Here is a 14,451-nt window from a genome sequence, read left to right as displayed (position 1 = left end):
GTACTAAGTTACATAGTCTTCATAGAAATCTTCTGCATAAGTTTTTCACAGCAATAACACTGTCAAAACCAGAAGATTCTAGTGCAAGAAGAAATTCGGAAAAGTGGGATTGTTTGCACGTGAATTGCCCGTCTCTGCTGAGCAAATTGTCAGGGTACAGTCCGCAGCAAAAAACCTGCACCATGAGCATGTAAGTTTATTGTGAAACGACGAAGTCTTTTGCTCCAAAATAAGTGTGCAGGGGAGGACGCGGAGGTTTTTCCTCTTGTGATTCGTGCCTCTTAGACGTTATGTTGATTCCCTGGGCTGTTAGACAGTTTCACAATAAACTTACATGCTCATGTTGCAGGTTTTTTGTTGCGGACTGTACATTAAATAGTACAGTTAATAGTACATTAAATGTATACAGGTGGCTATCAGAATAATGTAAACTCGTAAAAAAAACTACAACTTACCTTATGGACCATGCTCCCAAAACAGTTCTGATGCGATGTAATTGGGAGTCATAGGAGTTGTGAATGGTAGCAGGTGGTATATTAAATCATTCCGTGAGAGAGAATGAAGGCGGAAATTATGCCAGATTTGTGCCTCCAAAACGGACCATAGGTGTTTATGTTCGGGTCCGGGGATTGGAAAGACCAGGGGAGATGTTCAGCTTCATACGAATGTTTTTCAGATCACGCCACAATAACTTCAGCTATATGAAAGGCGCATTACCATCATATGGAATATGGCGTCATTGCTCGGAATCAATATCGGGCTATAGGATGGCGACATAGTAACGTGCATTGACGCAGTCGGTAACCGTCAGCACAGGACCCACTAAAAACAATTTATACTTTGGCCAACATCTATCAGATAGTCGCCGCAGTGTTTCATGGTTGGGCGGTGATATTGCAAATCATATGCATCTTTGGGCGTCCGCCACTCATAAACATGGCTTGTTGTTTGAAATAAGGTAAACAATGACTTGTTCAACCATATAAACGTTTTCAGTTATCAACGATCGATGTTGCGTGTTCGCGGCAACATTGATGTTATGCTAAAGCGATTCATTATCAGCGTTTTCGTCCGTGCAGCCCGATCTCGTGGACTATGATTGTCAACACAGACTACGGAGATAGTGTTTCAATTTCTCGTCACCTGCACCTCAATCACACGACGGTTCTAAGTGGCAATCTGCTGCAATGCTCTGCGGGACCTGCTGTTGAGGTATTTCTTCCTACCACTGATTCTCTTCGCCGATGTGGTTTTATTGTACATTTTGTATTCCGTTATCACCTTGGACAGTGTCCCTCGCGACACACCCATCATTCTTGCCACTTTCGTCTCACGCTCGCCAGTCCTGTGTCGAAACCAGGGCTGTGCAATAATATTTTGTGAACCGTTGTTAATTGTAGAATCTGCTACAAAACAGCGAATTTAGTAGTTGAGTGAAGAAATCATGGAATGTCCAGCTTTCTTTCTGCTTATTTTTTCCCCGAAACTCGTTTTTGTCTAGTGAAAATATTACTAACTTTTTTTCCCTTCTCATTCGTGGTTATTCCATGCAAAGACTAGGCTTGCACAAGGAATTACATACTTCAAACCCGTATCTATTTATGAACCATAGAGTCAGTTGTTTTAAGTAAATAGTAGTCTGTATGTAGCTTTCTTCGTATACTTGCTAAAATACTCCATTTAGTTCGTATGAAGTTGGTTGCTAGTTTGATTTTTACCATTGTAGTGATTATATAAAGCACAAGCGAGTTTTACAACAAAATTTGCATGGTTAAAGGTATGTATTAAATAATTATTTTATATATATATATATATTGTGGGTGTACGTTTCAAATTCAAGTTTCATGAATTAATTGGTAACACTTGTCTAGGTTAAGACAATAAAAATTGTGTGTGTGTTTTATATGTATTTCGTTATTTATTCATCAGATGACCATGGATGAGAAGTATGTGGAGAACATATGGGCTTTATTGAAAAATGCAATACAGGAAATTCAAAAGAAGAATAACTCAGGGCTAAGTTTTGAAGAACTCTACCGAAATGCCTACACAATGGTTCTACACAAGCATGGTGAGCGTCTATATACAGGCCTGAAAGAAGTAGTAACGCAACATTTGGAATCGAAGGTGAGCACAGTCACTGTTTTGTTGTGTCTATGTAGGTCATCCTGAATATTGTTAACTCTGAAGTATGGAAATTTGCGAGTGTTGCTTCTTCATATGAATATAGCAAGTTTAATATGAAACTGTTAGATAACAAAAGTAGATAGACTCGTGTAAAAATGTACAAAGTAATTATTATGGGTGTCAACTTTTGGCGGTAGAAATGCTATTTAACTCTTTGTCTTTTCTTACTTCTGAACTACAATAAACAAAACTATTTGTATCCTATCGCTATTCTGAAACTTCATAGGCTAGTACTTCTTCACTGACACACTCACAGAGGGAGGAAGAGATTGTGCACACTTTTTAACTAGTCGGGGTCATTTAGGGAACACGCAGCAGAGAAGTTTCGATACTTCGTAAAACTGATTTTTTTTTTTTTTCTTAAAAGTTTCCTGAGTAACCATTGATTATAGTGGTCAATACATTTAGCACAAGAACTCTTCATCAGTACAGGGGCCACTTTGGTTCACTGGTAGATCTTAAGCATTTGTCTCAGGTTTATACTAACTTGATATTGTTTAACAATACACTTTGTTGGAAATTGCTTAATTCTGCTTTGCCTTTGATTTTGCAAGTATACCACTTCATTTCCGGAAAGAAGTGCAAATAATACATTAAAATTATCATGAAATATTGCGTGATGTATAATATGCAAGTTCGTCTGTTTCTTTGGATCAACTTGATACCATTGCAGATTAGCAGCTCCTTTATACCTCTAAATCTTAATTCAGTTGGGCAAATGATCAGCGAGTTCCGCTGTTATTTAAATCTTAAGCTGATTATTTGTCAGTTTGTATATGTGTTCCTCATACAAATCCACACCATTGGCCTGGCATAATTCTATGTAACTATAGGGAAGAGGTTGCAGGTAGGTTCAAAATTTACCCCACAGGTAGAGTATCTCATTATTTCTTGAAGTTAGTTAGAGGAAACTCAGAGGACATGTGTTCAAATATTTGCAAAAATCAGCTTCTGTTGGGAAGGAGGGTCAGTTTAATTTTTCTTTTGTTTAACTTATAATATGTCCCCTTGTGACGGGTGAATCATTTGAAAATGAATTTTTGAGCATAGAACTGAATTTTTGAGCATAGAACTGAATTTTTGAGCATAGAACTTGGCTTCAGTTGAGCCTGGATTTTATCAAGCTGCCACTTCCATTAAAATTCATGTTCTAAAGAGGACGGGGTGTGTTCAGAATTTATGCCCACTACACAAATTTACTGCACTGTTGTCCGTTTGAAATGGATTTTAGCACTTGGATCAGGTCTAGTTTTTATTATATATTTATTCAAATTCATATCCTAACGGAGCAGAGTGTTCAGTTTTTCATAAAGAATAATCACTGCACCGTTTGAAATGAATTTTTGAACGTAGCACTCAGGTCGAGCTGGATTTTTATTATTTCATTTCTGTTCAAATACATATCCTAATGGGAAAGGGGATTCAATTATACATTTCAAATATTTTTTATAAATATATTCTTCCCTTACAGCGTTGGGCAGTTCTGCTAGTTAGTTATACAATATTTACGAAGTTTCAATGGCACAATAATGAAGAAATTACTTACGAACTGTTTAGAACTTTGGAAAGATTGTTTTGTTAGTTATTCCGTTTAACAATAACGAGGCAAATTTCAATTAGTTTTACCTTTAGTGCGATATGTGTAATTTATTGGGATAAATTGTAACGAATTCTTACATTTCAGGTTCGAGAAGACGTGTTGAAAGCATTACACAACAACTTCTTGCAAACATTAAATCAAGCGTGGAATGATCATCAAACATCCATGGTTATGATCCGAGATATTCTCATGTATATGGATCGAGTTTATGTTCAACAGAACAATGTAGATAATGTGTACAACTTAGGACTTATAATTTTCAGGGATCAGGTAATTACAAGTTTTTCCTCCTCATCTTTCTGTAGATAGAATGAGAATCTTCTGCATTAAGTATTTGCGTGTGAAAATCAATGTTGTTATTGTTGTTACGTTAACAGGTAAAATTAAACGAAAAGCGAGAGATTGCAAGTGATATGACATGAAACTCTGTGTGTAAGTATCACAGAATGTATTTGGAGAACTTAGATCAAGATATCTTAAGATGATTGGAGCATGTGGTTCTCATGGGATATACACGAAGGGTACATAGTATTTGTTAAATGACCGTTAGTAAAAATATTTAGGTAGACGAAGGTGATGAGAGAAGATAACAGAAAAAGACGTTATTAAATCCATGTAATGAGAGAAGAAAACAGAAGAAGACTGTAGTTAGGTGTAGGTGATGAGAGAATATAACAGAAAAAGACTGTGGTTCTCTTTAGGTGATAAAAGAAGATAACAGAAAAAGACTATGGGTAGGCCTAAGTGATAAGAGAAGAAAACAGAAAAAGACTATAGGTAGATCTAGGTGATGAGAGAAGCTGACAGAGAAAGAGTGCGTAGATCTAGGTAACAAGAGAATACAACAGAAAAAACGTAAACTTATGTGATGAGAGAAGATAACAGAAAAAGACGTGGTTAAATCCAGGTGATGGGAGAAGAAAACAGAAGAAGACTGGTTAGCTGTAAGTGATAAGATAACAGAAAGACTATGGGTTGATCTAGGTGATGAGAGAAGATAACAGAAAAAGATTGTGGGTAGACCTAAGTGAAGAGAAGAAACAAACAAATAAATAATAAATAAAACTATGTTTAGATGTATGTGATGAGATAAAAAACTATGAGTAGAGGTAGGTGACGAGAAAAGTACTAGATATAGACTGAGTAGATCTAGATGATGAGAGAAGATAGCAAAATCTGAGCGAGGATGTAATAATAACGCTAACTGGATAATATTATCGTAAGATAGGATCTAATTGTTGGATGGTGCACTGCTCGTACTTAGCTTGTGAGTTCATTACACCATGAAGATAATTATGTATTATTAATTCGACTGTAAAGTTAAAAAAAAAATATATATATGTGCAATTATAGCTCAATCTATTGTAGGGGAATTGATTTTGACAAGACGAAGTACAGGAGTTAAAAAAAGGATGTTGAAACAATTCTGGAATTCTAATTTGCGACTCTCTTCAAAAGTATGCATATGTCTAAATCACTTAAACCCTTTTGAGATAATGGCATAAGGCATTTAGAAAATTAACAGTAAGGTAGTTATATTATTAAAGTTCAATTTCGTGGTGATGCAATGTCCGAAAGCTTTGGGCTTTAGTAGGCCAAATACTTCGTTAGTTCGTTGGTATATAATCTTTCCAGTGGTGCCCTACAGACTGTTCAGCTATTACCACACCGATTTATATATTTATTGTTGTTTCAGTTAAGAATCGAATTTAGAATAATGTGGATCGAAGGCAACCTTCTGAGTATTCATTACACGAGAGCTCATTAATACTAATAAAGATTGTATAGTATCAAATGTATATATTTTTCTCACAGCTGTCTCTTTGTGCTAAAATTGATATAAGAAATCGAGAAACTCGCAATTGTAAATAAAGCAGGGAGAAATGAAAATGGGAAGGTGGGGGAATGGGAGATGGTAAAATAAATTAAATAAGTTGGCTTTTGCAGAATAGTGAAGATATGGGAATGACTTGCTTTATAAGGGTAGTTGAACAACTGCGAGTATGAAGTGCATTTATGCTAATGTGATCTATAATTCTCTAAAGGTGGTAGTAATGATAAGCTCTTTTAATAAAATGGAAAGTTCACAACATAGCGTTAGGGGGAAAAAAATCGTGTGTAACCCAGTAGAACAACATAATTCATTGTTTAAAATAATAAGTTATTATAAGGAACGATGATCATTGTAGGAACACTCAGGCATCTAAGAGATTTAGTTCAAAGTGTTCTTTGCGGTCGATTTCTAATTATATTATTATTATTGTAATTATTTTGTGGTTGCGGATATAAAAAGAGTACACTACCGCGTTAAAAAGCTTTCATAAGAGGTCCCACCGACCTAGAAGAGTCAGGAACTTCAGCTTACTCGTATGAAGTCCTGGAATAGTCAGCGAATTTCATGAAATGCTAAAAAAAACTTGAAAAAGTTTGGAAATTTTAGTTTTTTTTGTTTTTGTTTTTTTTTGCGCTAGTTCCCTGTTTTTCTTTTTTCAGAATATTTGATAATGATATATCTACTGGATTTCTCTTGTAGCATTACGCGTCTCTTTTATAAAGTACTGGTAGATGATATTTTGTAAAATAAATTAGTTTGTTTTGCAAAACTTCTCTACCTACACACACACTGCAAAACTTCTCTACCTACACACACACTACATACCAGTACGTATATATAATATGTATATCCATAGTAGATGAGGAACCCGCCGGCCAGGAAAAATATAGTTGTTCTATACGTTATATGGGCGGTGTAGAACCAGAGTGAACCAAACGCCAATTAAGCAGAAAGCGGAAAAATGTGGAGGTAAAATTTCCATTCTTATGAGCTTTACTGTAAGCTTCACTTTTTTTTTTTTTTTAACACGACAGTATACCTCTGTACGAGTGCTACAGCGCTATCATTCTACCAGCACAGTGTGCCAACTCAAGAGTCAGAAAATACCAATATCTCAAAATCAGCCGATAGCGCCAAGTGAACTTTGTGGTGGACAAACAGTGTGTGTGGGTTTTTTTTCGGGGTTTCCCGTTTCCTCCCACTTTCTTCATTCCACCATTTCATTCATTATTTCATCATCACCGTCTCCTTTAGCGTATCCGGCATAAGCGTGGGACGTAAAACTCAAAAGATTTCATTTTTTTTTTCAAAATCAGCCGAAAGTGGAGTTGGTTCACTCTGGTTCTACACCATCCATATATAGACGTGGAAAACCTGAAAAAGTCAAGGTAATTCGTGCTTGCCAAGTAAGTGGGAATCATGTTCCATCATAATCTCCCTAGCCTAGTGAGGATTTAATTGAGGCGTTGAGGGTTAAGACGTTAAGTTGCCAGTAAAAGAAAATTTGCATAAACTGACCTTCATGTAGAAACCCTGAAATATTTTCTAGTGAAAACAGAATAGAGGAATTAGAGCAAAGAATTTAAGTAAGTACAACGTTGTAGGTTTGCATGAAGTGAGAAGTTAAAAGAGAATTAAATATGTTCCATTTCCATAAAATTAGAAACAAAAAATCTTATGGAAGAAAGAAAAAAGAAAATTAAAGGAATCCTTGGTTTAGAAAATGTATTAAACAGGATACAGGAATTAAAAACAGAATAGAGGAATTAGACCAAAGAACTTAAACGAAAATTAAGTACAACATTGTAAGGTTGTACGAAGTGAAAAGAAAAAGTTAAAAGAGAATTAAATATATTTCGTTTCCATAAAATTAGAATCAGAAAATTTTATCGAAGAAAGGCAAGAAGGAAAGAAAAAACTGACATAAAAGACTTGCCAGGTGACAAATGATAGAGAATACGTATCGGTGCAATTTTCTACCGAAGGAAGACTGAGGCATCAATTAGACTTTATCCTGGATTAAAGGAACTGTTTTTTAGGGGATTTATTCGGTGACCAGATATTGCGCCGGAGACGTCATTCAACCTTTGTATGATCAGAAAATTCGTCGAGTGTATGGAAAGGACGTATAATGTGGATCCACATTGACAAAACATCCAGCTATGACACAAATTCTTTGCTATGCATGGAAGACAGCTGGGACAAAATCAACATTATCCCCTTTTTGCGTATCAAATAAGTGCTCGGACAAATCTCGTATGGACTTCGTGGGTGTAGTCTTCTGAAACGGTCTTGTTTACAAACCCTAGCCAACTTTTGGAAAGTCTGTAACGAGATGTGGCAAAACAGTTCGTTCCACACTCTGCAAGATATTTTATTACAGTGGAAACCCTGCGAGGCGATTATTCAGGCTCGTGGCCATCATGTTGAGTATCATTGGTTGTGAAGAAGAGGTTTTACTAGGCAGGTGGTGTCAAGTTTGTCTTCTGTATTTTCTACGGAGGATTTAAATCCTTTACTAGCTTAAGTGTGTTCGATATCAGTCTTGGAGAGATAATGTAGTATTGTCACTTGAGGAATTCCCTTTAGTATTATTGCACAGGAACTTTGTGCGTGTTCATAAACATGATGCCTCAGATATAAACCTAAGTAATGTTTCGGATTTCAACTTAAGTATTACTTAAAAACACGTAAAACGAGGTGATATATATCTTGTAATTGGCTTACAAGGCAAAGATGATCATGTAAAATTTATAGAAATAACTCGTGCCCCTTTCATGTAAGACTACAATGTGAAATTACGTAGATATTTTGAATTTTGTCATTGATTTACTTATTCGAAATTATAAAGAAAATAAGAGTAATCAAATCTACAGCGGCTTGTCATGTGACAATTTATAAATGAAGCCATTTTTGTTGCAATATGCTATGTTTGTTATTCAATGTTGGTTTACAAACCTGCAAGTTGTATAGTTCGAGTCATATTAATTATTTTTATTTCTTATTTCAGGTAGTTAGATATGGTTGTATCAGAGACCATTTGCGGGAGACACTGCTAGATATGGTAATGCGGGAGAGAAAGGGGGAGGTAGTCGATAGAATCGCCATCAAAAATGCGTGCCAGATGCTTATGGTTCTTGGAATAGACAGCCGGTCTGTTTACGAGGAAGATTTTGAACGGCCGTTTCTGCATCAGTCAGCGGAGTTCTACAGAGTAAGGAAGATCTTATGACTCTAGGTTAAGATGGAGCTTGTGTTAAAATTAAGATACTGTACATAATGAACTATATTAATGTTAAGTAATTTTAAATTGTGCTTGTCATTTTAGAAGGTAAATAGCATTTATGTAACGGAATCACAGTCCTACGTTTGTTTATACTAAATGTGGTTTAGAGGTGCAGTAGCGTAGTCGGTAGGGTGCGTACGTACCGAAGGAGGCTATTTTGCATTTGGAGCTCGGGCTGTTACAGACTTGCTTGTTCTCAATGATTGAACTCGAGCCCAACTGCGCATTTGAACATTTCTGCTGCGCACCAGTTAGACGGCCTGGATTTGATCACCGGTGTTGGTGCAAATATATTTCCTCGTTCTATCCTATGCGGCGTAAGGGGGTGCACTCAGTCTGTGTCAAGTGGGTATCTGAGGATTAAGGGCAGCCGAGCCATAGGGCTGACCGTATTAACTTCGTCTGTATGCGGAAAGCGTGGAGCTTTACCTTCATACCCCTTTGCCTTGTTTCGAAGGGGAGTTGTATCTTTATCATTTATTAATTATGGTTTATTCCCACAAATGCATGTATACCAGGAGTTTTAAATTGGTTGGTTGAATTAGAGTTTAGCGTCCATGTCAACATCGAGATTGTGTGAGACGTGGATCTACAGCTTAACATGTGATACGAACCACATGAGCTTCCACTAGAAATTGAATACAGATCTCCCGCAACAGAGGCTCCTATGCTCTAGAAGGCTCTTAGTACAGAATATTTTTTTTTTTTTTTAATAAATTACCCAAAGACTGATTACATGTGTAAGAGGCAGAACTGGAAATTTTAAAGGCAATGTCAAAAAGCAAAGAATGGATATCGTACTTGAGAAAGGTTCGATTCGATCCAACGTCAAATATTGACTATCCAAATAACTTTTTTCTCTGGCTTCGTTATAACAATTTTGATAATTAGGACAGGAAGTTTCTGTTCACGGTCAAGAGAAACGTGGCACCTTTTTAGTACAGCATAGGTTGTAGCTGCAAAGTCTGAGGATGGTGAAACTTGACATAACAGTAATATGTACAGATTTGTAATCTAATTAGTCAGATATTTGTGAGAATTAGAATTATATTTTACCTGTTCATCAACTATGCAAAAGAAAACCTCTAATAACTGTCAATATTTTGGCAACTAACATTCCTTCAGTTGGGATATTGGGGTAAATAATTTAGAATTAAGCAAGATAAAGAAAGGAAAATTGGGGGAAATGTTCAGATAAAACTCGTACTCACAAATTTAAATGTATAAGTTACGAAGTGTGTACATATAAACCAATGAAAAACATGTAGCTTTTTGCATCGTCTAAAAAATTCACTTACGTTCTTCCAAGTGTTCTTGTTCTGATTATTTTATGCTTGTATTCTAGTTGAAGAATACAGTTTTCGAAATACAAATTACTGTAAAAGTTGAACAGTGGTTAAGGTAAACTGGTTTTATTTCTTATAATATTTTACGCACTAAAATAACTACGTATTGTGGGAAGTTCACATGAAGAATATGTTCACCCATAATCGTTGAATGTACATTTTTTTGTACAAGATACTTTCAGAAAAAATCATCCGATTCACAAGGCTATTAAGATAGACCATAGTGGCAAAATTTAAAATAAATTTCGAAATTAAAATTTCTCTTGGCGTCTGGTGCAAATTGTAGGGTCACGTGATTGCCAGTAAGATTCTTCTTAATGCACCTAGCTACCGAGCTCGCTTGTTCAGTGCCCAGTAGGCTAATTTTTATCTTTCAATAGACTTTGTTAGATTCCATAGCATACCGTATTGGCTGACGTGATTGAGTTCTTGAGATGATATTAATGGAAAAATAAAAGTACCCAGCGTTACACACATTGTCGTTATCTTCTATCATTGTTGACAATTTGAATAGTGCCCTGTAGAGTCACCGGCAATAATTAGTAGATAGGAATTATCGCCTACTTATAATTAGAAAATCATGCATGTATCTACCGGTAAATAGCGGTCGAGGGTGTACTATGTGGTATGAGAAACGTGTGTGTGTGTGTGTGTGTGTGTGTGTGTGTTTGTTTGTTTGTTTTGTTTTGTTTGTTTGTTTGTTTGTGTTTTTAAGGGGCTAAGCTGTGGTTAATAATACGAGTATATGTAGTTACGGAATTGTTTTTGTTCTAAAATGTTTCATATTATATTCTAGCCAATACGATATGTGAACAATGTAAGCAAGTGACGATAAAAGAGTTGGTGGAATGAACATAGTAGAAGAACCAATGGAAAACTACGATGCTTCTAATCGCCTGTACTCAAAGCAAAGATTTTAATTTAAGAAATGGGTTAATTTGCTCTCATGTATGGTGATGCTTTTGTTCGTTATTATCAATCAGCTTAAATATTTTCTACATTGTATGTTTTTCTTGTCTTTCTTCTTGACTACAGATGGAAAGTCAAAAGTTTCTCGCAGAAAATAGTGCTTCTGTATATATTAAGAAAGTAGAAGCTCGAATAAATGAAGAAGCGGAGAGAGCGAAACATTATTTAGATGAATCAACAGAGCCCAGAATAGTAGAAGTCGTAGAAGAGGAACTGATAAAGAAACACATGAAAACTATAGTAGATGTAAGTTATTTTATTATTATTATTATTCCGTAAGCTTTTTATTAAATTTTAAGTCGATTTTATTTATTTCTTTTTCTGTGTAATGCATACTTCTATCTTATATTATTTACCCTCGTAACATTAATGTTCAGTGAAAATAATCTTCACCCACTTTGTGTTAGCATTTGCAAGACATAAAAGGTTAAAAATACAGGATAAGATTAAATAAATAATGCATGAGTGATAATAATGTCTAACATACCTTAAACTCACAACAGAACACTACAATTGCGCAAATTGATTTGCCTTATTTTGCTCCATCAACTTCCGTGAACTAGTAACAGAAAATTTTTTCTTCAGTTGTTTCTTATGTTTTCTAGTGAGGCGATCAGAGGCATATAATTTCGTTTTGTGTACTACTGTTTTCACTTGAGTATGAGTTGTTTTTATGTACATTAGAGAATAACCGGGATTAATGGAAATTTGGTGTTACAAGAAAGATGAAAGTGTTTACGTTGCACAATTCCGAATTTGATGTCTTCTTTCATTGTATATTTCTCCGCTCCACTATTTTCTGTATTTGAAGCACCAGAGATAAACTTAAAAATGACTTTTCAATTTAGAGTATTTAGAGTATATCATCATTTGGAGAAAGATCTCAGACCAAAGTTCCGGTTAGACCTATTATAATGAGTACGTAAATTGTAACTTATTCGATTAAATGTTTGTGTGTGGAAGGGGGAGGGGGGACTCAGTGGTAGAACGTTCATCTGTGGTGCGTGGTTCGATCCCAGTTCGCGGCAAATGAACTTTTTTGGTGGCCATACACCATGTCCGTGGGTTTTCTGGGGGTTCTCCCCTTTCCTCCCACTTTACTTCATTGTACCAGTGCGTTCATTTCTAATCACCACCGTCTTCTTTAGCCTAGTTGGCATAAACGTGAGGCGTAAAACCGAAAGATTTCATTTTCGATTTAATGTGGAGAGACTGGTGTAATTTTTATAAAAGTGAGATCCCCAGAATTATGAGGAGATACTTCTAGGCTATGACACTTTAAGCCAGTGATACCCGATTTTAATTTGGGGCTTGCAAAGACCCATAATTAGCAAACACATAAGAAATGTGAACCACTAACTCAAGCAAGTTGGCAGTAAAGATATAAACAAATTTTATATTAAATATGTAAGAGGAGATTCTTTTGTGCAGTCTTACCCTATTCCATGGTATCTATTCGCTACCACTTAACATCTGTTAATAACCCCTTCGCAAAATGAAAAATAATAAATAAAAATTGAGAAAAATACTGATAGACATACAATGCTTGATGAGTGCGAAATATTTCAAGAACTTCGAAATACTGTTTGCAGAAGTTATCCACGATGATACCGGTATGTAGCTTCGCAAGCAAAAAAGTACACAAGATGAATGTATACTGAAATCCAGAAATTCCAAATGCTGAATATGGATCTTAGACATTTGTTGAACATTTTTGCGGTAAAGCTTTTTTTCTTTCTCTTTTTCTTTCTTCTTTTTTATTAATGCTTTAATAAAACTTGCTTCAACGCTTCAACACTTATTAATAAGACATTTGATAGTGTAATAGTTACATTTTTTATTATTATTATTTCTATTAATTTGTGATCTATTAATTTAACATTATATAAATTGCCCAATTGAGAGAATTAACTTATTTACATTTTTTGTTCTTTTTAGATGGAGAATTCAGGAGTTGTACATATGTTGAAAAACCAAAAAACCGAAGATCTGGCGTGTATGTACAAATTATTCAGTCGAGTGTCGGATGGTTTGAAAACTATGTCTGACTGTGTTAGCCAGTATCTCAGAGAACAAGGTAAAGCTCTTGTACAAGAAGAGGAAGGAGGAACAAACGCAATTACTTTTGTACAAGTAAGTGAGAAAAAGTCCCTTCCTTAAGAATTTTTAATGTATTCTTTTAAATTTTCCATTTCATAAACATCCTTTAAATTTTTCAACATACTGCTGTTAGTTATATAACTCCAAATGGACAGTTTGTTCTAAATATTGCTTGTAGTTGCGCAGTACATCACAAAAGTTGTCATTTAGTTTACGAGACGATACATTACCCAACGAGTTGAGTTGAGTTTGGGTTTAACGTCCCGTTCAGCAGCGAGGCTATATGAGACGTGGACCTACTGATTAACGTGGAATCCGAACCACATGAGCTCCCGTCCGGAATCGAACCCGGGTCTCCCACGCCAAAGGCGCGTACGCTAACCGCTTAGCCACAGAGGAGCTCTACATTACCCGACGAGTATGTTTTCGTACTTTTTCTACTCATCTGTTGAAACGTTTAGCGAAAGGGCTTATACAGAAGGTTGCTCGATTTATATGGGTCCGATTTTGAAGGGCATTCATCTTGCGAAAAACTTCACCGCTACCATCCATTGTGCTCTGTTGCACCCGCACCACTGTGGATTGTCACCCGACATCGAAGTTTCCATCCTCCAGCTAAGCACGGGCAAGGGAATTTTATCTAACTCCTCCTACGAACTTTGCATAGAGGATGCACGGGCACCGAAGTTGGAGACGTGTTTTCAACAGACCAAAGCCGCAGAAATCCATCAGGGCTCCTCACAGGAATATCTTGAAACGAAATGGCACGCATTTGCTAATTCCCGTTACATTTCTTGACAAAACGCAGATATATTTTGGCACTATGTCTTGAAACCTTATTCATGTAGATCCTTTCCTGGTTGTCGTCCGCACCGTACTATTACGGGATGTCGATTCCTGAACGTATCGTACGTTCACATTCACGTTTTTGTCGTTTTCTCCTATTACTTTTATCTTTTTTTTTTCTTCTCGATTTACACATACCTATGCAAGTGTTCCTTTGTTGTAACCGTGTAGTATATGAGTATATGAACATTTTTTAAAACAAAGGTTCCTAACATGGATAAACCGACATGATAAAGGAAAAAAAGTATGTCCGGTCCCTCTTGATAGTCCCATTTTGTTTTTC

General features: G+C 35.9%; 1 protein-coding gene across 1 annotated transcript in view; it reads left to right on the top strand.

The window, feature by feature from the left end:
- The window catches only part of Cul3 (cullin 3), an 86,866-nt gene that overhangs the window by 7,100 nt on the left and 65,315 nt on the right, over window positions 1-14,451 (top strand). The window contains exons 2-6 of the mRNA XM_081768597.1: window positions 1,930-2,127; window positions 3,872-4,057; window positions 8,632-8,835; window positions 11,289-11,468; window positions 13,161-13,355. Of these exons, the coding sequence (XP_081624723.1) occupies window positions 1,930-2,127; window positions 3,872-4,057; window positions 8,632-8,835; window positions 11,289-11,468; window positions 13,161-13,355 (963 nt within the window). The remainder of the gene's footprint in view (window positions 1-1,929; window positions 2,128-3,871; window positions 4,058-8,631; window positions 8,836-11,288; window positions 11,469-13,160; window positions 13,356-14,451) is intronic.

The sequence above is a fragment of the Thermobia domestica genome, chromosome 8 (assembly GCF_964235325.1).
Source record: "Thermobia domestica chromosome 8, izTheDome1.hap1.1, whole genome shotgun sequence".
NCBI classification, from domain to species: Eukaryota; Metazoa; Arthropoda; class Insecta; order Zygentoma; family Lepismatidae; genus Thermobia; species Thermobia domestica.
This window is presented reverse-complemented; position numbering and strand designations above follow the sequence as displayed.